At 35.5% G+C, this 26049-nt stretch overlaps 1 protein-coding gene across 1 annotated transcript; it reads left to right on the forward strand.

The window, feature by feature from the left end:
- Positions 1 to 5823: 5823 nt before the first annotated feature.
- Positions 5824 to 26049, forward strand: ZPBP (zona pellucida binding protein; the record flags this gene model as incomplete). The annotated part of the gene is made up of 7 exons (XM_010164489.1): positions 5824 to 5904; positions 6814 to 6939; positions 13356 to 13499; positions 15323 to 15541; positions 18032 to 18108; positions 20561 to 20738; positions 25958 to 26049. Coding segments are annotated over 7 exons (917 nt in total), but the record flags the coding sequence as incomplete, so codon positions are not given.

Consider the following 26049-nt stretch of genomic DNA (forward strand, 5'->3'; position numbering starts at 1 on the left):
GGAAGGCGGCGGTGGCGGCGCCGAGCCCTCGCTGTTCCCCGGCCCTGCCCTGCCCTGCCTGGAGCATCGGGTGTGACTTTCACAGGTTTGGCTGAGTTCACTCCTTGCCTCAGCCTCTGTCACGGGATCGTTTTGGTTGGAAAGGACCCATCGAGTCCAGCCGTCAGCCTGACACTGCCAAGCCCACCGCTAAACCATGTCCCTAAGCTCCATATCTACATGTCTTTTACATACCTCCAGGGAAGGTGACTCCACCACTTCCCTGGGCAGCCTGTTCCAATGCTCGACAACCCTTTCCGTGAAGAATTTTTCCTAATAGCCAACCTAAACCTCCCTGGCACAACTTGAGGCCATTTCGTCTTCTATTATCACTTTCAACTTGGGAGAAGAGACCACCACCCACCTTGTTACACTCTCCTTTCAGGTAGTTACAGAAGGTCTCCCGTCAGCCTCCTTTTCTACACACCAAACCACCCCAGTTCCCTCAGCTTGCCCTCATGCATTTTTTAACACCACTCTACAAAAGCAGAAGCGTGTGTCACTCTTGCTATGTCACTCTTCCTATGTCACTCTTCTTATGTCACTCTTCACTCACATCTGTGACCCTCCTTACAGCCTAATAATTTTAAGTTTGTGTTGGTATCTGGGGTGTGGTGTTCCATAACATTGGAGCCGTGCCCTTTAACATCCAGCTTGCACCGGGGGGTCTTGTTAAATGCCTGTCAGTGCTTTTGCCCACCTACACCCACCATATCCCACCAGTGGGATTAAATTTACTTTCCACATGTGGAGGTGGAGATGGATACAAGAATATTATCTAAAAAAATATTATTTTTCCTCAAAAATGAACAGTGAGTGCAGGGGAGAGGGGTGTTTCTCGTTCCTACATACCAAACAAGCTGCATGCCTGAGAGGGTCTGACACCACAGGTAAGTTGCATGGGCAATGAGTAGCTGGTAACTTTGGTACTCAGCTAGAAGAGCTGCATCACTTTGTTGAAGGCTCTGAGATACAGAAATAGTGATAGGATACCAAGACTGTACATTTCTGGTGTGCTGGTGCTGATCTTGTATCCACTGTGTGCAGAATTGCAACTGTCAGCTGCCACCGATGGGGAAATTCAGTTGTATGGCCTCTCAACTCTTACGACTGAATGCCCTGAAATGACAGTCTCTGCTTCCTGGCGAGGTTTTGAAATTTGACCATAGGAAATCACTTAGGCTTGCTGATAGTATTAAATTAGATTATTTAATTTGTCCATTAGTGTGCATACATGCCAGATCTTCTTATTCCATGATCTAGTTATGATCGAATTTCACCAATTCCTTTAGAAAGTCAAGGTCTTTTCCAGGAGCGAGATCAGAGGCAAAGTTCAAAGTTCTTCTAGTCTCTGACAAAAAAGGGAAAACCATGTACAGTATTTCAGTATATATTCACCAAAACCTTCTTGTCACAGTGTTTGTTCTGTCTTTGATTCTAGGAGAATTAATAATAGACGTTGTCAACTACAAAAAAGACACTTATTCCAATTTTATTGCACTGAGATATTATTTATATAGTCTGAGTTCAGACTTATGAATATGAACATTTTTCTGTAAGGATTTTTCATTTTGTTTTTTGTTTAGTAATGCTGGCAGTTTTGGCTTATGTGTTTTTCCTTAAGTGAATAAATTAACTTTTTGAGGAGCATGTTTCTTAAAATGGCTTAATTACATTTGACTTTTCTGACTGATCTGAAGGAAGTTTCCATCTTACTGAAAAGATGCAACATTTCAAACTTTAGCTTGCAATATAATAAGGAAAAAAAGTTTCCTTCTTAACTTAATGAAATGTGTTAGTGGTGTAATTGTCAGAAAGGAAAGATGAAAACCTACTTGAAAAACATGATGTAGTTAATTTCTTGCAGGCTTTTTGACAAAAGGGTTAAACTTAATTGAGAGAGATTAGAAACTGAAGTTTGGTATGACTTTCATATGACTAGTAATAGAAATGGTAGTATTTCTGCACAGCACTTAGCATCAATAGGCAGCTTAGAAATGCCAGCTGTAATTAAAATACTTGGATATAGAAAACCGCTTGACTATTAGCATGATTGAGCAGAAATATCTTAAGTAAGTAGCGTTGCTATTTATATATTCTTTTGGTGCAGAAATCTCTTTACAAAAATTATCTCAAAACATCATTACTTTGAAAAAACTTAGTGATTACCATAACTTAAATAAATCTTTTCCTATTATTTAACAGAATTTTAATTTCTAGGTAAATGAATTGAAACTATGCCAATTGAATATTCTAATATTTTATTAATTAATTGTTTGTTTATTTAAGGCTCATTTTAAACTGTTTACTGACACTGCAACTTTCACACCGAATTTAATCTTCTGATTAATTATTTTGAAGATTATTAATTTTGCAAGTGTAATTTTAAGATTAAAAGATTCAGAATAAAATATTTAATTAAATAGTAGGATATACTTCATGTGAAACTTTAAGTGGGTGAATGGTGTTCCCTTTCAACTCAATAGGCATAGGAATGAATGCTGATTCGGTCAGTCCAAACCTACCTGGATTCCGCCGTTGGGCAGGAGGTGGGAAGGGACCACTCTTTACCTGGCACTGTTATAACTCCCTCTGACCAGGGAGCAGCAGCAGGAGTTGTTTGTCTGTGCAGGTACAATCCACCTGCTACTTCTGGTCTTGAATGGAGACTTTTCCCCCTATAGGTGGCACCCCTTAGAAATACATGAACTCAGTTTCTCCCAGTGTTTGGGAAGAATTTATACACCTGCCAAGTAGATTTGAAATGATTCAAACAGGGTATTAGCATTTTACACTTAAATTTAACTCTCTGCAGGATCTTGGGCCTGTCGTGGTGGCATAATTTAGTAGTAAAGCTGTTGAATTTAACTCCATCAGATTTTAAAGTCGCCCAATGAATCCCAAGTAACATAGCTACTATATATGGAAAATATACCCTTGAATTTCAGTCTTTGGGAATGGCTCTTTAGGCAGCTGGGAAGTTTGAATCACCTTGGAGTTTGGGATGAATTGCCCTAAACTTCCATGTGTCTGATAGTGATGTAAAACTGTTTTTCTTCATCTGTGTTATTCTGCAAAAGGAACTATTGTTCATACCTTGTCTTACGCCTGTAAGAAGTACAAGACAATGAGGAATCAGGCCCTATATATTACTAGTACATTGGCCTGCTTCAAAAACTTAATTGGGGGAATTAATTCAGAAATCTCACTTATTTTTCTCAAAAATGAGTGAAACAGCTTTTCTCACTGCTTGTTAAGTGCAGGTTCAGATTGAAGGTATCGAGTAATATATTTAATGACTTTAAAATACAGTTTAAGCACTTTCCTTGTCCTTTATTGTTTTTGTTGCGCTTTCTGTGGGACTTAATGACCTCTTAATACCTTTTTTCTATGAAAAGCTTATTTTTAACTTGATAGGTGTGCTCTTAAGAGTGAGAATTGGAAGATCATTTTTGCTAGAAACTGCTGCAGGAAGTGCCATTTAAATTCCAGGTGATTAGGAGGAGAGCAAATGAATTCAAGTAGGAAACCTGAAAAAAAGCTTGAAAAAAAGAGGCAGTGTAGAAAGTGAGGGGAAAAGTGTGTGAGAGTTGGGATTCATATGTGGACAGAAACAGGTACTGACTGAAATGGCTGCTGTGCACATGAAACATGTATACATATGAAAGAGCATTTAAGCTGACTTTCTCAAAATCTAGCATGCATTGTCATTGAAGATACCAAAAAAGTAATTCCAGAAGTTTCAGGTTATCTTCCTTCAGTAACCATATTGCTTCCACTTTTTTCTAGTTCTTTTTAAATAAATAGTTCAAGAGCTCCATCTTTGGGTTTAAATTATTATTGTAAAAAAATTATTTCCTTTTGCATTGATTAAGTAGTGCCTAAATGTCCCATAAAGTTACATGTATCTGCTCGTATCTTGTTAATTTTCAATACTTAACTTTTCTAGATGCATTTGCTCAGTTGCCTTCTCATAAACTTTGAATACTTTCTGTATAAGATTGATGTTTTCAGTTTTTCTCTCATTAATTTGTTTTTGGTGAATTATGTTTTTCCTTTCCAATTATGATAAATAAAACAACCTGACAGTTCATAAAATATTTAAGGATCATGTGGACAGATAATAGTGGCAGAAGGAATTTTAAAATGGGCTGTTTTTCAGGTAGGATTTATAGTTTGCTATAAATTAGTGTGCTTTTATTAAAATCGAAACATATGCTGATTTTTGTCAATGGAGAATCTGATCATGTTCTTTTGGGAGATGAATATTAGTGAAATATTAGTTTTGTTTCTGCCTTTGCAGCAGAATTCTAAAAGATTTAACAAACATTCCAGTGAGAAAATTTAAATCTATTTCGTTTTTCAATAAAAACTCTCCAATCTGTCTAGGAGGTCTTTGGGGGAGATGAAGTTATTTGAAAAATTTTGCTCCTCAGACAAAGTTGTGGAAGTGGTACACAGTGGAGAAATATTGCAAAGTGAATGAAACTGGTAACCCCAGAAATCCATGATATATGAGACTACTCTTACGATTATCTTATCTCAGGTTTTTTTCTCTCAAGCAAGGTTTTACTTCTTCCTAATTCCTAAGTATTTTCAATGGTGTACTCTGCTTACATTCTGAAATGAGAAACAGAGGCAGTTCTTTAAACTTACCTTGATTATCTTGTCCTGATAGCTGAAGAATCTGCCTTGCTTCTGTTTTTTCTAACAACTTTGTAGAGGAGTACAGTTACCATTTGTATAATAGATGGGGTGAATTGATAATTTCCCATTATTGCTTAATCAAGATAAATCAAAACAAAGCTGGGACTCAGTCCCACTTTCATTGCCCCCAATAAATGCCTTAATCTATAACCAGTTTACCAAAGTATTTATTGTTGCCTTTAGTTTTGGAATAGTGAACCTAAGTTAGCAACAAGCACTGATCTGGTGCCACATAATTGTTTAGCCAATCTTCATAAAATAATTGCTACTGATGATATGTTCAGTACTTTATTGCTGTCTTTTGTATTCAAGGCTTTCTATTCCTTTGTTATTTACTTATCACAAGCATGCCTTAACTCCCAGTAGCCCATGTTTTTTTCCAAGCAGGAGGTGGAGACAAAGGACACAAAATGCTGAGAGGTCTAATAGCCGTTGTCTTTCTGCTGGCTTTAATTCTGTATCTCTGGAAACTCTGTAAAAGAAACTCAGATCTGACTTGTATTAGAATGCCTACCTGAAAGATCCTTCCATTTTCTTTCAGAAGCCTTTCGTGTCTTGCAAAACCTTGCAAACTTTATGAATTTGTTTTAAATTTCTATTTAAAAAGGAAGAAATGCAAGTGAAATTATCAATGAAATACCTTATGTTTGTTTTCATGGGGAAATTAAGAAAATCACAATCCTGACAAAACCCAGACTCATTACTTTGTTGATGATCATTATACACATTGGTTGACATCCTGACTGAGGGTATTGTAACAATGCAGCTAAATTTTATCCTTATTTTCAACAGTCTCAATTTAAAATGTGACAGTTCTTTTGTAAAACATGAATATATTTAAAACTAAGTCTAAACTTAAGCGCTGTTTAGAATAAGGATGCTTTTTGTGTATCAGGCCTTTGTCATTGTTTTTTGTTGCCTTAATGAGAGTCATGTGTTCTATAAGACATTAGACAAGTAATAACGTGCATGGATGAACAAATCTATTAAAGGGTGTGGATTAACCTGAAGTATGCTGCTTGCTTTTTCAGATAAATTAAATAGTTGTATTAATGTCACTGTTTTATCTTTTAACAGTTCAGCCCTCAAAGAGATTTTTAAGAAGTGCAGGGCCAAGACACAATAGCTTAAAAATAGTGGGATCTGACATATTTCCAGGTATTATTCTTTAAACATAATGTAACAAATTTTAGTGAAAATATTGTTTTGACCAAGAAAAGGCACTTCTTTATCATATCCCTTGTTGTTGAATAGTTTTAAATGGTTTAAAGTTGTTTGATTAATTACAATTCTGTACTGACTTAATTAATTACAATTCTGTATACTTAATAGGCTATCCCACAGCTTATATTTCTGTCATTGGAATTTATTTTTCATAGGCTTTTTTAAATTCAAACAAACAATTTTTATGAAACCACGGTAGTTGGTTTTTGTAACTGTTATAAAAAGAAGTATGTTCTATGGACTCTTCTACCTGGCCGTAGGATTCTTGCTCTGAAATGCTCCTTTCTTGCACTGTAGGTTCTGACTTCATCTTGTTATGTGCACAGAGCCTGAGACTTGAAATTTGTGTTATATTCTACAACAAAAGAAGATATAAGAATTAATTGCTTTCTAAGTTAAATCCATCTAACTCCAGAATATAATATCATCACTTTATCTTCTCTTTAAACAAAACAATTATTGGAGAATCTGAAAATAAAATTAAAGACTGCTGCTCCTCATTGCCATGTATTTAGTCATGTTGCTTTTTCTCTAAATGCACATCGCTGGCTTGGTTTTGGTAATATTCTTCCCCATAGTTTTCTCCATGTGTGTTTTGCAGTTATATAACTTCTTGTTTACACAAACAGATAAGCCTAGAACTAGTCCCTCCCCCCCCGCCCCAGAGAAAACAAACCTGCTCTCTATTTTGTATTTCATGTTGATGGTAGAGATAACAGAATCAGTCCCAAAATTAGAACTCCATCCAAGATTATTGTTGAACTACCATCTTGAAATTGATATAGTTCACTGTTAGGATACCATTAATAAATACTTGATCTTAATGATTTTTTTTTTTTTCAGTTAAAGTTTATGTCAAGCTGAATCACAACAGTCCACGTATTTTATGTCTTACAAATCATCTGCGAAACTTAGAACTGATTGATCCAATATTCCAGTGGAATGGACCAGGTGGTGGTCTTTCTTCAGGTAAGGATTTATTTTCTTATATGTCCCCCCACACCCTCTCCAACCCACTCACCCCCCAAAGCAGCATGAGGGTTATTAAAGGTGGAAATGTAAATGGAGAGGTAACTGAGGATACTTCATGAGTGTTTGTATGTATATTGTATAAATTAACTTCCACTTTTCAGCAAGAAGGGAGTAAGATAACCAAAGCAGAACATATTTTCAGATCTCTAAAGAATACTGCCATCTCTAAAGAGTACTAGAGGGAGCCAGAAGTGTTGGGTGCAACAGAGGCTGAGGGTGACATTTGCTGCACTGAGAGACAGCGGGGAGTGCTCTGCAAGTATAGAATCATAGGATGATGCATGATGTGATCTAGCCCAACTGCCTGTTCAGTGACAGGCTACATTTACGTATGAAGTTGCTCAGGGCCTTGACCGCTAGAGTTTGGAGAATCTCTATCCTTGGAGATTTTCCATCTTTTCTGTGCAACCTGTTCCTCTTTTTTTTCTTATTTTCAATCATAATTTCCCTTATCACAACTTGTCGTTGTTGCTGCTTGTACATTTGTGGTGCACCTCTTAAAAAGTTTGGGTTGTTCTTCCCTGTATCTCCCCTCAGGTAGTGAAGGACCACAATTCCCTCCTCAGACTTCTCTAGGGTAAAAATTCCCGTTTCCTCTGCCTCTTGTCCTATGCTCCAGCTCCCTAACTGTCCCAGAAGCTCAGACTCCTTCCAGTTGACAGGTTTAAATCTCTTTGGGCGGATTGCTTCAGCAGTATCCCAAGTTGCTATGTTAGCCTTGGTTCACTAACAAAAAAGCTATGGTGGCAGAGTTTCTTGGCTCTGTGGCAACTTCAGGTGTACTGGAATCAGCAGCAGGCCAGTAAAAAACATTTCAGTAAGAGAAGAAAACTTGAGTTTTCCTGACATATAGGGATTAGAGAGGGTTTATAAAAATTCTTTTTAAAAAGCAGAAATGAGAGGACTTCAGCTTAAGCCACCACAATTTTGGGTGAATACCACAAAGATCCTTTTTAGTCTCCTAGGGCTGTTGTCACATTCTCTTTTCTTTTCTCTTTTCTTTTCTTTTCTTTTCTTTTCTTTTCTTTTCTTTTCTTTTCTTTTCTTTTCTTTTCTTTTCTTTTCTTTTCTTTTCTTTTCTTTTTTCTTTTCTTTTCTTTTCTTTTCTTACTCAAAGAAAACAAAGTATAAACAGAAAAAAAACTATTTAAAGTTTCTAGCTCATTAAATGTTTGCTGTGTAAAAGAATTTGATCATTCAGCCTCCTTTTAGGACAGGTGTAATCCTCTCAAAGTGGTAAAAATCATCTGGGTTTTAGTATGACTAGTTAGTCTTCTAATACCTATCATAGTGAATCTCCATAACAGTAGGAAATTGGGATTCATAAACCTTGCTTCATACACTATTTTATACTGTTTCAGTGTGGTTGGAGGAAAGAAAAGAATCCTTTCAGTGGAAATGGAGAATTGTGAATTGAGTTTTAGAAAAGACTAACAAAATACTACATCTTGGAACGCTTCAAAAGAAATGCAATTATTTAAGCATAAAATATGTAGGAAGAAAGCTTATCTTTCATTGCACTGTCTGTCATAGTTAGAAAAATAAATTCTCTTTCTGGCACACCAGCTCTCAACACACACCCTAGGAAGGTGTTTTGTGCCCCAAAAGTCTGTCTAGCTGTATTCATCAAACATCATGACTACAGTAGAAGCTCTCAAAGAGCACTAAATACTTTGCTTTCTGTAGCCATTAAAAAACAGTTCTATCTTTTGAACAAGCAACTTTGTTCACAAATAGTTCCAGTCCACTTTTGTGCAGTTGAAAGAGTAATGAAAATTTAAATACTGCACAAAATGTAATTTTAAATCATTACAACTTTAAAATTAGCAAGTCATTTTTCTTCACTTAGCATGGTGACTTTTGTGCTAAGATCTGGAAATTGTAGTTTGAGGTTTTTAAACAGCTGTTAGGCTGGTTGAGAATAAAAGTTTTTTCAAAATATACTTTAAGTGGAAGAAAAAAACTTTAAAAAACAATTGACTCATGTTCTGGATCTTAAAGTTTTACTGCATAAAACAGCATTTTTGATGGTGTGCTGAATAAATAGAACAAAAAAGAGAAAGCATTTCAATCTTTATTTCTGAAAGGAGATATTGGAATAGGCCTGTTCTAGTTTGGTGTATTTACTGGAAATCTACTGCTTTTCGTACACATTGCACCTAATATATGCATAGAAGGAATATTTGTGTCAGAAGATTGTGACAATCCTTTCATAGGACTGGAAAAAGTGTGTACTTTAGTTTTGTAAAACAAAGCAACTGACAAATTAAATACTGTACTCCGCCTCTCAACTTCAAGCTAAGCACCAGATATTCTAAAACCTACTATTGGTATATGTCCTGGTTTTGCTAGGATAGAGTTAATTTGCTTTTTAGCAGTTAGAATAGCTGTGTCTTAGTTTCAGTGTGGGATTTTTTATGACAAAAATGTTGATAAAGTACTAATGTTATTAGTTCCTGCTGGAACTCAAGGTCAAGGTGTTTGGCTGGTTCACAGCTGCATCAGGACTGGAAGTGAAGTAAATAGCAAAACCCAAAGCTGGCATTTGGATGTGCCAATGAAATATCCCAGATCATATCACAACATGTTCAGTATATTAACCTGGGTTGACCAGAAGACAAGAGTATTCCCTCGGGGATCGCTCGGGCTCACTCTTCTGAGGTTTTGGGACTGTCTGGGCTCTGGGATCACTGGCTGGCCCAGGCTGGGCATCGGTCAGCGGGTGGTGAGCAACTGCACTGTGCACTGTGCATCACTCATTTGTATATTCTGTTATTACTGTCATTAGCATTATAATTTTATTTCAATTAGTAAATTGTTTTTATCTCAACCTGTGAGTGTTCTTGCCATTTTCCTTTAAATTCTCTCCCCTACTCCCTGGAGGCTGGGGGGAGGGTGAGAGAGCAGGCTGTGTTTGGCTGCAAACCAAAGGGGTGGAGCCACCACAGTATATCAAACAGTTCTTTGGTTGAGAGGGAAGGAAAGAAAATCCAAAGAAATATGAAGCTGTTTTTAGTAGATGTGTGTATCTGTATACTCACGCTATCCTTATAACTGATACCTGATTTACACATGTTTCCCGAGAGACTGTCAGAATCTGGACTACAAAACAGAGTATGTTTAATTCCTAAGAAACTTTTCAGGTGACCTCAAGTTGCTTATATACCTTTTATAAGGTATATAACCTTCTATAGCTTTTGTTTCTGCACATGTATAATTCACCACTGAATTTACCTATGTTGACATCTTTATATATTGCATAATTAATTTGGAGCATCCTCAGTAGTTTAATCTGAAGATTAGAATTTATGATCTGGATTGATAGCTGTTTCTAAATGTCAAAAAAATCTGTTTCTGAAAATTCCATTGGCCTGATTCTGCTGTCATTTACTTTTGTTCTTAATATATAAATTCAAAATACAGTAGTTGCTGTACTGTACAAGCAAGTGGAGTAAGAGATGGGGTGGGAGGATGGGGAGTAACTTTTTGCACTGAAAGAACTGCAAAGAGAATCAATCTATTGGTTTTAAGTTTAGTAAACAGAGAAGTGAAAATATAGGAGCACTTAGTTTTAAATATAATTATACAAGGGTATGGAAAGTTAAGGGATTTAATCTCCATAACATATTGCTCACAGGAATAACTCTGCTTTGCATCCTTCTAATTCATGAGGATCCTGGGACATGGTCTAGCTTCCTCTCTTATAATGAATTAAAAAATAACTTCTGCTTTAAATCATGCCAGTTTTCACTGACTCCAGGGAACCTCTGAACTTCATCACATTGCTTTTTTGTCCATCATGCATGTGAAATGCCTCCCATGTAATAGAGGCATATTAAATAATATAATGTAATTCATATCACAAAATGTGATTTGAAATCCTACTCACCTGTCTTTCTAAACCTGCTGCAGAGGAATAACATGGAAAAAAATATTAGATTTAAGAAAAAGGTGCATGGCTTTTAAAATGTCATTTTAAAGCCAACAGTCTGATTTGTGAACCCAAATTCATCTGAGTAGGCAGTATTCATCCAGATAATCCCATGGAGCAAGGCATTTTAAATGTGATCTCTTTTATAACACTATGCAAAAAAATAAACCCAACAACATGACATGCTCTTGATTTCATGATCCAAAAGGAGATTCATTACACACAGACATACCATTAAAATAATTAATGGTTACTATGTAAAAATTCTGATCTTTTCTGGTACACGAAGCATTCATTGTTCGAGGTAGGATACAATTCTATAATAAACTCAGTGACTCATCCCCAACCCATCAGAAGAACAGTTTACTGTTTACTGTTATTTCTGCTGATGTACTTTCAAAAAATATTTGTGACCAGGTCTCTTCACTGGATTTCCAAACTTTTGTCTTTTGCAGACTTCCTGTCATCTTTTCAGTTCAGTAATGCCTTTTATAAGTATAGCAAAGCTGTCTTTGATACACTTTAAAAGTGGTGCAGCCATCCAGCCAACTAAGGGTGTTGTTGCTTTTGGCTCACAAAGGGCAGTTGCATATGCCAAAGATCAGAACTATAGTTCTTAAATTTATGCTGTTTTTCTGACAATGTTAATATGTTAGCTATTCCAGCATGCAGTAGCAAATAATATCCTAGTTTATAGACTTAGTATCCTGAGTAGTTCATCATCGGATTCAAAACCTTTTCATCGTCCAAAAAATGAGAGATGGTGTGCTTTTAATGTAAGAGCCTAGGCTGATAAAGAATGCCAAACCATTCTTGTCCAAGAGTTTGCACTTTCAATCTTTTTAGTAGTACTCTTTAACCAGCACTTGATTTGGTTTTTTAAACACACTGATATATATGACCAAATTAAGTTAATTAAAAGATGAAATGGTTTCTTGAGGAACAAAATTGTCCTACATCCTCCTGCCAAATATGTAAAAAGATGCATTTCAATCAGGCTATTTTTTTCCCAATATCTTTCTTAAAATAGCATATCAGGAAAATCAGTGTGCATCTACAGTAACATGTTAGTTTCAGTAGGAGTGTGGTTTTGAAGCAAATTGCTTGACCGTACCCACTTACCACATTTTGTTTGGATCATGGTCTAGTCTTTGAGTGCACAAACTGAATTCCTTTGGTATGAAGCTAATTGGGAAGGTTTGCTTTGAGAAATAATGTGTGCTCAGTCTATAAAAACAGATTAGGACTGGTCTGAAGTAAAAGCCCTAAGATGTGTGTAGTATAGATCTCATGTCCTTATTAGCATTGTTTTTTTCAGTCTAAAAATATGATGTTTTTGCACCACACTACATGTCTGAGCTTCCATCATCTACGTAAAAGCTCTAAATTATTTAGGATGGTATTTTTTTTTCTTTTGGCATCGGAAAATGGAAACAAAAATCCATTCTCATAATATTTTATCAAAGTGAGTATTTTACCTTGATTTTACCTTGAAGTCTATTATAATTGACTCTCACCTAGTGGTTCCCAAGGTTTTCTTTGACAGCTGCCGGCAAGATGGGCTGCGTATTACTATTTGAGAAATACTTATCTATATTGTTACTGCCTAAGGACTTTTCAAGTCAGGAAGGGACTCAACTGTTATCACATAACCCACATGCAGGCCACATGGGACAACGGTATGGCTCATAATCCGTGCCCAAATCTGACCTTAAGCAGTGCTTTCCTTTCTCTTTAAAAACCTAGTTAAAGAACCATGCTCGTGATTTGTCCTTTGAGGAATTTGGATCGTACTTTGTCTCTGCCTTGAACTAAGGAGCTGTGTTAAGACTTTGGCCACTATAACAATGTATAACTTTCTATAGAGAAGGATTATTTTACAATCTTAAACATACATGCTCATTTTGGCATATACATATAATTTTTCTGGAAAGTCTGTTATACAATAGTTGCTTAACTTGAACTTCCTGTCTTGCCTACTTTGAAGTTTACTGCATGTTAAACACAACCAGCAGCTAATTCAAGAGGCAGTTCCTGAAGACTGAAAGGTTAGTAGTCAGTTTGACTTTATAGAGGTATAAAAAGAGATTATTTGACCACTTTGTCCCTTTTTTCTGGAAGTTGTTTGCTCTTGGAAGTGGTTATTGGAGAGAACAATAGATGTCTGAAATGAAAATTAAACCAGGTTTCTAGGACTGCTTTGTCAACCAGTACTTAACAACACAGCAGCAATAAGGCATATTTGTGTAATGCTGAACTGAGTGACACCCAATCTGCTTCAGTTTCCGAGTTCTGTGACTTCAGCTGAATCCATAATACTATTATTTTGTGTGTAGCTTAGCAGTAAATAACCAGCTGGACCTTTACTTTCTGCATTTTCTCATGATGACAACTAAATTTATTTCATTTTTGTGTTTACTAGAAAATAGCAGTGTGCAAATATCACCAGCAGGAACTTTAATATTGAGACGCTTCAACCTGAGTGGAGTTTACACTTGTTCCATTGTTTATAAGCTCACACCAATGCAACCTGATAAAAAGCTCATAATAAAATATCTTATTTATGGTAAGTTATCAATCCAGGTAAGTGTGTTGTTGCCTCAAGAAAGTTTCAATTTTTAAAATATGTGTTGCTATTTTTAAATAAGTAGGCTTGTTTAGAATTTAATTTGCAGAGATAAAGACATTCTGTTTCTCTAGTAAATTGTTTTTAATATTAGTTACTACTAGGCAGTTCACTTAATGTAATTTACAGACCCTTAAATGAAGCTTAGTGGCTGACTGAGAAACTTATTAATACAGTTCTTTTTAAAAAAGAAGGATAAAGCATAATGAAATGTAACAAATTGAATAGGCAGTAATCCTTAATAACATTAAAATAGTATAATTTTAAACTTAATTATTCTTTATGAGATTAATTTTAGCACAGCCGTATGGATTTATTTCACACATTAATGCCTTAATTATTACCTTATTGTGTTTTTTAAGTATGTATCATTTAATGTTGTAATATCTGTAGCTTATTCTTTCCTGTTCTGATTACATTTCCTCTGTCAGCAGGTAAAAAGACTTTGATAAAGTGAAAGATGGTAAAGGCAATGTCATTTATTCATTATTAGCTCTCGTTTTCTTCTTTAAAAGATACTTTATTCTTTTAGAGATGTTGGCAAGAGCTCGTATTGCCTTCAACTGTGTCTGATCTTGAATTTAAAATGCGTACCAGTGATCATTTAGAAACATGGTAGAGCACAATAACCTAAATTAACCTTTGTTGTAAATTAATTTTACTTTGGCACAGTAGCCTTCGTACAGAATGACTTTTAGCAGCTAGCTTGCTTGACAGAGCTGGAAAGGAAAAAGTTTATTTGAAACAGTTTTGTTGGAAAATGTTACAGTTTTCAGTAATGAAGACTTACATCCGTCAGTAAGGATCCAATCTGAATGTCAGCATACAAAATTCAAGTTTCATACATATGTACAAAAAAATCCAGAATATGCAGCAGCAAGGGAGAGCAAATGGGGGAGGCAAAAGCAAGGTAGAGGATCTAATGAGCTGTCTTAATTGGGCAACATATTTTGGATGTTCTGCTTCTTCTTTCAGCTGGTTCAGTTTCCATTCCTTTGTTCTTTCTTCCCTGCTGCCCTCTTATCCTTTCTGTGATTATACCCACACCATGACCCCTGTTCTTCATTCTTTAACTCCTGTTTTCTGTTTAACATTGTGCTCTGTTGATCTTCATCTTTGGGTAGGTAGAATGGTTATCACGAAATAACTAGAAACATACATTTTATGGTACATTAGCTTATTTGCAAAAGAAGCCCAGGTGTGCATTTAGCTTTGCAGTAAAGGTGAAATAGTTGATCCATTCATAAAAGTAAATTTCATACCAATATGAAAGCTGTTTCAGTTTCTTCTGCTCACAGAGAAGGAATTCCTGTTCATCTTATTAGTCTTCTATTGATCTCTGGGGAAGAGGATTCAGTTTTTAAGCCCTTTAAAATATTTTTGTGATAGTTGATTAAAAATATATATAACATACTACTATAAATGGCCATAGTGTGTGGGGTGAAATATTGTGTCACATACTAAAGAGCATTTTGTATGATTAACATTAGTTTTCATAATCCTGATCCCCTTACTTTAATCTTCTGTTGGTTTTAAAATTAAAAAACTGCCATAATAAATTGTAAAACTTACCTATGGCTATAAATAAGAATGTTGACTTGTAAAAATATTTTAAGTGTTTCTTACTGGCCCAGCATATGCTATTTCATCATTACAAATTCTCTGGGGGTGCAAAATAGGTTTTGTTTATAAATTAAGGATTTAAACTGACAATTTTATTTTCAAATACATAAATTACTTTTCTTCCATATTTTTTCCTGCAGCTTATTCTGATCCTAAAAGTTATTATGAGTTCACAGCCCAGTATCACGCAGCCCCCTGCAACAGTTCTCATAATACTTCTTTTGAGAAAGCACTGCTTCGCATACTAAGGAAACTTGTCGCTGAGCTTTTTTGTGAGGTTACATTAATTAAGTCAGAATGCCATCATGTAAAAATGCAGAGAGGAGGTCTACAGAATGAAATTTTCTTTACATTTTCAGGTAAAAAATCTGCTTTGCTTTTAAAGAATGGTTGGAATTTTTATAGTTAATGGAATGTATTTACTACTTATATGCAGAAAGTATTGCAAGTGTTTAATAATAAAGTTTCTTGATTGTAAAAATGCTTCAAAGCATTGCATGTGAAATTCATGTCAATATCAAAAAGACAGTTGATCTATGCAAAATTGTATATTTTACATTATTTCAGAAGAGCTTTAGAACTTTATATAGCTCTGGATAGATTGATGTTTTAAATTTTGTGTTATAAAACATTATCCCTCGCTGCAGACTAACACAGGAAGGAAGGTGGTATAGAGTGTTCTGTAACTCCCCGGATTACCTTCATCTAACCACCTACAGCAGGTGTATTAAATCACTCTATGGATGTGTCTTGCTATTTATAAACGGCTTCCAAATGACAAAGACTGGATGTCTGTTTTTCAAGAACTAAAGAGATGAACCTCAGTACTTTTCCTTCTTTAAATGGCAACAATAAAAGAGGGAGATTTCATAATCTTCCATTTCTTTAAAACAAAAGGAGCCTAGAGGAGACCTGGGTAAAACTGAGTTGCCAAAAATATTGAGTTGGCTTGATTTAAAGCAAATCATTAGATGGTTTTGGAAGATGTCACCAAATTATGGGATATTTAAGGATTCTTACTGAGTGTGATTATGTATTGTAATAATTATAAAACTCTGTATCTGATATTTGGGCGTGTTTATACATAAATGAGTTTATGCTTAAATGAAGACCTCACAGCGCCTTTGTTACTTATCCTCCTGTGATAAATTTTAGTTATTAAAAATACATTTTCACTTTAACATGAATTTGTTACCATAAAATGTTTCCATTACCAGCTTTAACTAAAGGCATTATCTGTGGAAGCCAGAAATCTCAGTGTCATGTCAATCCAAAGGAAATATTTTTTTAATTGAGATTTCTTCTCAGATTATTCCTTCTGAAATCTGCAACCATATGAAAAGAAACTCTCAACTCCTTTATGCTGTGAGTTAGGTCTGAAGGGACCTGTGAAACAGTCCCAATCTACGTTCAGTTCATTGAAGTATGTTCTGCTATTAAGAGATATCTAAAACCCGAAGAGATGCTATTTATAATTGTTGAGATGAATGTACATACAAACATCTGCAACATTTTCTTGAATTTACTGATTCTAATTATTTCAGCTCTAAAAAGGTCATTGTTTTCATGTATTGTATTAGTCACTATGTATCGAGACATGCAATTTGAAAAGATGCCTTTCTGAACAAAGTATACCAATTATACTTCATTTTCCACTTCCCACTTTCCAATTTTAATTTTCTTGAAAATGAAATATAATTGCTTATGAAACCAATTAAACTATTAGTCAGTTGTATTTTTCTGAAAATTGTATTTGTAGTGGATAGCACTGATGTATCTGAAGAGTCTCATTACTGATAGCATGGTTAGTTAAGGTTAATTCTAAAGTTATTGAAACTACATAAATGAGATTTAGCTATTGTGCAGGCTTTACAGAATATTTGAGCATTAAAAGGAGAAATTCTCCAGTTAGAGATTTAGGTGTATGTGAACTTTGATATGACCCAGTGGTAAACTACATGTTCTTAAATAGCTTGAAGTCTTAGAAAGTATTTTTTGATTTCTAAGTAGCATTTGGTGTTTCAGAATTACTTCCATGACAGAAGTAGGTAAATCTTATAAGGAGTTAAATTCACATGTTAATAGATAATTTTATTCTTAATATGGCAGCTTATTCTAATGTCAGTTCTGGAGAGCAGTCCAGCAGCTTAGTTAACTATTTCCCAGGCCTTCCCATGTTAGTACTTGTCAGTTGATAAGGAATGTGGACCCATGCAAATGGATTACTGAAACAGAACTCCGCTTTTTCTTCAGTCCATACTTGAAGTCTTTCTTTGGTTCTATGTGTCACAGGTATTCCTACAAGAATGTAAAGGCTCAGAAACTGATGTGTTTGTGCAGGGGTGGAGCAGGGAAAATTTTAAAAAAGCATTAGATATTGCCCTGATTGATTGTTCTTGAGAGAAAACTTGAGTCCATTGCAAAAACAGCCGGAAACTTTCTGTTAGGGTTCCTGGATGACTGTTTTAAAACTTGAGTCTTAATAAAACCACAATGGCAGGCAGGTAATACAGAGGGAGTAGTTTATTTCTTTGGAAAAGATTCAGATATTTATAAGTCGGAGAAGAGTCCAGAATTATGCATTTCCTTGCCATTAGAATTTACAAATAAATTACAGTTCCCATAAAATATTTAAGTATACTGAAAATTAGACATAGACATGTAATATCTATAAGAAGGGCAATCTCTTAGATGTCTTTAAAACATTGTAAGTTAGACATCTGTAATATGGTTAAAAGTCCTAAATACTTGCATCAGAACTGATAAGAATCTTGAACCAGTAAATAAAAAAAAAAAAAAATTATTTCATTTTTTACTTTGTTCTGTAAACACATTTTGTTTTGTTACAGTTACTTCCTTAGACAGAGAAAAAGAGAACAGACTATGTCAGCAAGGTGCTTGTGATGCATCTCATAGACTAAACAAGGTACAGTAGATGGAAGAATAAAAAGGCAACTAACATAATGAGCTACTCTGACAATAAAGTAGAATAACATAAATGAAACATACTTTGTTTAGTAAATTAATAAATCTATATAAAAGTTTTAGTGGATATAAAATTTGTATCAGTTCAAATTGCTAATGTTCTATTGTTGTTATGGATAAGGCAGATCACGCTATCAGTCTATATAAAGAAAGTATATTAAGGGCATGAAAAGTAGCAAGACAATCGGGAAACTTGAAACATGTGCTATCTTATAAATATGACACATGCTGTTTTGCAATGGGAGTACCTTTCCATCACTTCAGAGTGATTTAATAATTGATCTGGCAGAATTTTAGCTGTTTGAAGGCATTTGGCTTTTACAGTAGAGAACTAGAAGCCAGAGTCTTGCTTACTAGGTTAACTGTTAATTCAGAGGTTCTTAAAGGGGAAAGGAGAAAGGAGGTACAGGAGTAATACCAAGAGACAGCAGGTATGCAAATCATGCTCTGGGATGCCATCACTCACAGTGTCCTCCTGGACAAAATGTCCAACATGCAGCTGAATAAACACACAGTGCAACGGGTGAGCAGGTGGCTGATGGGTCGGGCTCAAAGGGTTCCAGTCAATGGGGTTACATCGGGCTGGTGACCGGTCACTAGCGGGAACCCACAGGGATCCATCCTGGGGCCAGTGCTCTTTAATGTCTTCATCAGTGACTTGGTTACAGGGCTTGAAGGACTGCTAACAAAGTTTGCCTGGCGAGCTGGTCCAGGAAGGTGATCGTCCCGCTCTACACTGCACTGGTGTGGCCTCACCTTGAGTACTAGGTGCAGTTTTGGGCACTACAGTTCAAAAAGGATATAAAGCTACTGGAGAGTGTCCAGAGGAGGCCACTAAACTGGTGAGGGGCTTAGAGAGGAAGCCGTATGAGGAAAGGCTGAAGTCGCTTGGTTTGTTCAGCCCAGAGAAGAGGAGACTGAGAATAGATCTCATCATGGTCTAGAACTTCCTCACAAGGGGAAGAGGAGGGGTGGGTCCTGATCTCTTCTCTCTGGTGACCAACGATAGGACCAGGGGAAATGGCAGGAAGATGTGCCAGAGCAAGTTTAGGTTGGACATTAGGAAAAGGTTCTTCAGGCAGAGGGTGGTGGAGCACTGGAACAGGCTCCCCCGGGAGGTGGTCATGGCCCCAAGCCTGCATTTGGACAAGGGCCTCAGATACATGGTCTGAATCTTGGGATTGTTCTATGGTAAGGCAGGAGTTGGACTCTCAGTCCCTTCCAACTCACAACATCCTATGATTCTGTGATCCCAGCAGAGGCATGAGGAAAGTTAAAATAACATTGTACTCATTAAGCAGCTTCCTTCCTGGCCTCTGAAAAAATCCCTAAATTTGTGGAGAAAGCTCATGATCACAGTTCATCTTTTTCATACAGACAAGATAATCGAATTAAAAGAGCATGAATAAATTTGGTTTTGCCAATTTGTGTGTGTACTGAACCTTACAAGCCTATTAAAGGGTTTTTTTTATTTTTAGTTTTCTATATATGCAGTTAATCCCCATATACAATTGAAGTACTGTCTGATACGAAGCACTGATGCTTTTTACTGTTAGATTTTGTCAGATTACTAATGGGTCTTGTTTCTGTTACATATTTTATATATTTTAGCCAGTTAGGGGTCACATTTTTAATTTTAACTACTATGACTTAAAATCTTTAATATTCCAGTAGAAGACATTTCATAAAAACGGTTCAAAATTCCAGAGAAAATAAAGGATTTTTTAAAATAAACATTGCCTTTGCCTAGGGAGATTGAGTAGATGAGATGGAATAGAGCTCCTTTGCGTCCTAGTATTTCTGTGATTCTGTGCTGCTGGTTCTGTGCTGACTGAAAGGAATGTTTTTCCTATCTAGGATTGTATTTGTGCACATCTTCTTGAGTGAAGGAATTAGTCTTCCGTGATCATATTTGATTGATAGAATAATAATCATCCCTTTATTAAACTTTGCTTCAGGAGACCTTTGGCATTTCCTTTTTACTGAACAGAAATAGCTAATAAAGATGGAAGTATCTCGGAAATATAAGTGGACCTACATAATTGTACCTATATAGATGGGAAAGCTGCACGGCTATTGATGTAGGGCCACAGATATCTAATGTAGGCAAAATTGCCATGGATTAGCTTTTAAAGTTCTATTTGTATAATCCTAAACATTTTCAAAGACATTGCATTAAGTGATCAAGGTTTATCTAAAATAAAACCAACATATCCAGGAATATAAGATTGTCCTCCTGTTTCCATTTAGCTACCATCAAAAGATTTAGTGGGAAATCTTTTAAATCTTAATCCTAACTAATCTTAACTAACACTCACATTCTTTTGTCTTTTCCTGTATTCTGACCTCTTTCCATCAAAGACTCTGAAAAAATATTATTCGTTTCAATTTAGGCAAGACATGTTATAGAGGAATTTTTTAAGCAACAAGTGGAAGTTAGCAGGAAAAGTTCTGAACCTTTGCCTGAAATATACTACATTGAAGGAACTCTGCAAATGGTATGGGTTGATCGCTGCTATCCAGGGTATGGAATGAATGCTGTAATACATCCAGACTGTCCAGAGTGCTGTGGTAAGTGACAAATTCATTTATCGTACAAAGTACTAAATACTGTTACAATGGGTTTTGCTCTGACTGAACTCGGTACTTTGCAGTTTAAGTTTATATTGTTATGCCATACTGGTTTGGGGTGTGATCCTGTCAAGTCTGTCGAGGTAACCAGTACTAGATCAGGTTAGTTCTTGGGTAGAACTTTTGTAAGACCTTGTTGATTTAGATTTCAAACCAAACCCACAATTTCTAAGGACTGATTTAAATTAAAATCCATGAGATTAAGTTCAGACTTCTAGATAGCAGTGGAGTTTTTTGGAATTAGCATGGAAAATCTGTAATCTGACAATATATGTTTCAAGTGCTGTTTTATGGTGAGACAAGCAAGACAATTATTTTTGTTCATAAATTTATAAAAGGGGGCATAATAATGCAATGCTTTCATCTACTTACAAACTTAAATGCTGTGTTCCAGATCTAAATAAAGTAAGAATAATAGGTAGAATAATCACTCTGTATAGCTTTGCCAAATGAAGTTAAATTTGTAAATATTTGTGACCCATTTGGAAGAATAAGGAAAGGGGGAATGAATTCTGGTAATTTTATTTTTGTCAATCCTGATATTAAAATGAGTGATATTACCCTCCTTAGATGCTAAGGAGTGGGTTGGTGCTTTAAAGAGTGGCTTTGCCAGATTGCATTTCACCCAAGAAAAGGTTATTCATATGATTCCCAAATATCGAGCCTGAAGTCTCAAGGGAACAGTGGGAGACAAGACACATAGAGAGAAAACCTGTAGTCAGACTTTTGACAGAGATGGTTCCCTGCACACCTAGAAATGATGAAAGAAAATGCTGGATTACATATTCGAACAAGTTTACAGAATGGCATATACTTTGAAAAGGAATAATAAGGACATGGAAGAAAATAGAGACAACTCTCAAATTGCAGGACATGGAAAATGTTTCCATATGTGATCGTTTTTTCCAATTTCTTGTCTTCATCAGAAGGAACTTGAATTTTTTCATCCATGTCTTCCAGCAAAAAGTGACAAATATCTGGAAGGGATATATCTAAATGTCAAATTTATTACATTTATTGTAATACAGAATATTGCTGCACATGATTTCAAGGAAAGGTACATGTTTAGATGTACCTTACTTGATGTTCTAAACATCAAGTTTAGAAAAACATGTCTTCTTTTGGGCTTTCCCCCCAGAATATTCTAAACTAATTTGTAGTCTTTTTTTTCTTCAAAACACAACTTTTGTCTTAGCTCTGGTGTCTGTTTAACATAAATAGTAAAAAATAATACTGTTTTCTTAGCTGCCATGCTCCTTTACCTCCTGCAGTAGGCAGAAACACTCCATAGCCCTACACCAGTGTCAACCCAAGAAGCTGATCCCTGTTCAGCTGGGATTGTAACAGACACCTCTTTGGCAGATAGAAGGGCAAGCTTTCACATCTGAGACACCAAAAATCTGAAACAGCCAGCCCTGAAACTTGACTGATTACTGCTTCCCATAGCTGAGGATGTCATTCTGTCAGCATGCTCTAACACACACTCTTTTCCTTAGTTGACCTCTTGGTAAAATTAGTAATGTCCTGTCCCAGAAACCAAAAGACAATTATCATAGGCAGTAAACTGAAAGGGTCCTCTACCTCAAGGCAAGACTTGAGCTTCAGTTATTCTTGACAGATGTATCCTGCATAATCTTTAAAACCTCAGAAGACTACATAGACTTCCAAGGAAATATAATTCAGTACTGCACATCTTGACTGTCTAAGATTTGTCTAAGATTTCTATGTAATTTTGCTTGATGTAGTTTATACCTGTTACTTCTTGTTCTGTCTCAATAAATCTGGAAACAATCCTGTTAATTTTATCTTTGAAATAGCTTTTTCACATCCTAGAAGACTGACCATTTTCTTTTCCTGAGACTGTCTTCATTGAACTACACCACCTCAAGTTCAGTATTTTGGTCATGTTTGATACAGCCTGATTACTGTCCGCTATAGGTTCTCTACATTTGTTTTCAATGCCTCAGACTTCATGCAGTAGTTCTCAGGAAGCCATTCTAACATGGGAAAATCAGTTGTGATTTGCTAAAATCCCTAGGAAAAAAAATAAATCTGTTGCTTAAATAGAAAAGAAAATATTTTCCCTGTATCTTTGTTAGTGGGGGGAGCTTTTTACGAAACATGCACTTACTCACAGAAACATTTAGATAAACACACTTCCATGGAAGTAAGCAGAGTTCAGTTTCTTGGGTTATCCAGTAGTTTCCCTTGTAGTTGCAGGAACCAGGTCCTGTAATCCAGTTAAAACAGTTTTAAGGTCCATTTTAAAACTATTTGGGAGTTTTGGTCTCTTCAGCTACTTTTGTTTTGTAGTTAGAAGATCAAGCTTTCCATATAAATTAATTAATGGAAGGTTCATACTCACTTGTCCTGATGGGGAGAATGCCCTTTAGCTTAAGTAGATTTTTTTTGTCTCCTATTTTACAATCAAAACACATCAACTACTTTCTATCTGCTTTAGTGAGAGTTTTGATTCAGCAAACCTGTATCTCACATACCCTATTTTGAGTTTAATATTCTTGCAAAGGAGTGACTAGAATTTAACATGAGCTCTTACCAGTGCCTTTTACATCATCAGTGCTTGTACAGTTGCACATTAATGCACAACTGGGCACTAAGCATATAACCCTTTCACTTACTGCATCATCTAGCAATCTCAGTCTCCCGTATTGGAACTTGCATTCATTTTCTTCCCCATGTTTCGGTCTCATGTTCTTTTATATCATATTGCATCCTCATTTGTTTTTCCTCCCCTGCTTTTATATTAAAATGGCATTAAATATTGAGCTATTGTCTTACCTACTACTCCCATTTTCTAGTCTAAATCTCTTTCTGAATTAGTCAATTAAACATGTTAACCTGATTAGTCACTGTGTGATGTATCTGTCTTTAGAGAAATCTTTGTGGCAGAAAACACTGGTGGTAAAACATATCAAAATTTTGTTCATCAGGTACCAGATAAGCCTCGGGCAGAACCCTTTACTGAGTGATTTTGTAGAGGCAATGTCTTAAAGACACGGAGTTACTGCTGATTAATAATTCCATTTAGTCTTCTGCCTCTGTAAAGCAGTCTTGAATAAACAGAATTGATGAGTACAAACATCATTACATTAGAAATAATTCAATATGATTTTATCTTAATTTCAGTGTTTTTCTGCTTTTAAAGCCCTGTTTTATCTTAAATAAAGCACATTATTCCTGGATAAGTTAATTAAATATTTTGGTAACAGCTACATGAGGTATGATCCACCATTAAATTTTACTTAACATAGGCAACTGAATCACGTTCATGTCATCAAAATGTCTAAGTGTAATTTTTCTGTTTCTTGCTTAGCTTTTTTTTTAAAAAAAAAAAAAAACAACCCATGCAGCTGTGAAATTAATACAGTACAAAATGTCATATGTTTCTTAGGGCTTCTCTGGAGAGCCAGTTTGATATCATACCCTGTACTAGCTTTATGAAATATTTTTTGTTCTGTATTATTACTCTGCAGAGCCTGTTTTCTGTGGTATTTCTAGTAGACTAGATACTGAATAGTCAGTTCTAATTTGGTTTTTCTTCTGTTCTTTCTCACAATATGGTGATTATTTATATTACTGAAACATAGTAACTTGAAAGTTCAAAAGGAAATACATTATTCAAGGAAATATTGAAATAGTCCTGAAAATCAGAAGAGAGTGCAAAATACTAGTTACCTTATAGGATGCAAGAACAAATTAAGTTGTGTGCATTTCAGTCTGTGAGGTGTGAAGTGGCAAGTACATACAATATGCTGTAAAGACAGAATATTCTCCTAAGATGTTTATACTTTAAAAGTGAAGGTATCCTAATAGGAAATTTCCATTAGTAAAAAGATTGAAACAAGTTAAGTTTACCAATTAAAGAAACTTCCCAGCAGCTGGCTAAATAAGCTACAGGTCCCTACTTCAGATTCCTTTTTCCTGCTTTCTGCTAGATAGCAAACAGATGACACTTCTGAGATATAAACTTTTTATCCCATTGTAAGAAAAATCTACCTTGCTCCAATTAAACTGAAAATTCTGAAGGATTTACTAGAAGTGTGCCTATAATCTTCAATAAAAAGAGTAGAATTACTCCTCTGCTACACAAGATGATTGATTTTCCAGACAGAAAGGTTGGAAAATGGCTTTAGTTAACATGTATTTGTAAAGCTTTCTCTTTCCCATAAAGCCACCTCGGTCTGCCTATACTAATGTACAAAAAAGGCAAGGTTTTGACATCATCTGCAGAGGACTCCTTCTCTCTTACATTTCGTAAGACCTCTAAAACCCTCTTCAGTCAATAGCAGTGGCAAAAAATGCTAGGCAAGATAGTAACAGCCACTGGGGATCAAGTGAATCCTGCCAGCCTCAACAAACAAAGATAAACCAAACCAAATACTGAAAATCAATGCTGAAAGTTTGTGCACTGGTAAATTAGAAGTCATTATTAAGCCAGGAAAAAACCCAATAACCAGGTAAGCTCCAACTCTGAAAAAGGAAGGAAGGTCTTAATTACCTTTGCATACTGAATACTGCTGTTAATTAAAGATCTAGTCTAAAGAAAGGCTACCATTGCCAAACTGAAGTATGATTCAGGACTGTCATAACCAAACAGCTCAAATTCTGCTTTTCTCTGCCAAGAGCATAATGCTGAGTTATTCTTTTGTGATGCAGTCATGACTGTGCAGACTTCATCAAATGGTGTAACACCATCCAACAGGAAAACAGTGTTCCATTCGGAGCACTCGTTCTGCTTCATACACTGATTCCTGGTTTGAAGTATTATTTTGCACTACTTCTTAATAATTATCAGAGATTAGATTTCAGCTGTATTTTGGTTTGTATTACTTATTACAAGCAGCTATAGCAGTTTATTTAAAACATTATTGGAATAGGCCACATTAAAACGTAATTGATGGACGTATCCCCTGTAAGTACACGGAGTGAAAAGTGATGAAGAGAAAAATACGGTGTAATAAATGGATGACGTATAAAATATCTAAATTTTTTTTATCAACTAGCAGAATGCTGAAAAAAATCGAATCTTTTTTCAAATAGATAAAGATGCATTTTGAACATTTTAAATATAAATATTTCTTTATTAATATCACTTAAATTCCTTATTTTTTCCTTTTTTTTTTTTTTTTTGTCCACAGTTGCATGCAGCCCAGGATCATACAATCCTAGTGCTGGAATTCACTGTCTTCGGTGTGACAGCAGTTTGATATATGGAGCAACAAAGTGCTAA

The sequence above is a fragment of the Antrostomus carolinensis genome, unplaced genomic scaffold (genome assembly GCF_000700745.2).
Source record: "Antrostomus carolinensis isolate BGI_N321 unplaced genomic scaffold, ASM70074v2 scaffold12153, whole genome shotgun sequence".
Lineage (NCBI taxonomy): Eukaryota > Metazoa > Chordata > Aves > Caprimulgiformes > Caprimulgidae > Antrostomus > Antrostomus carolinensis.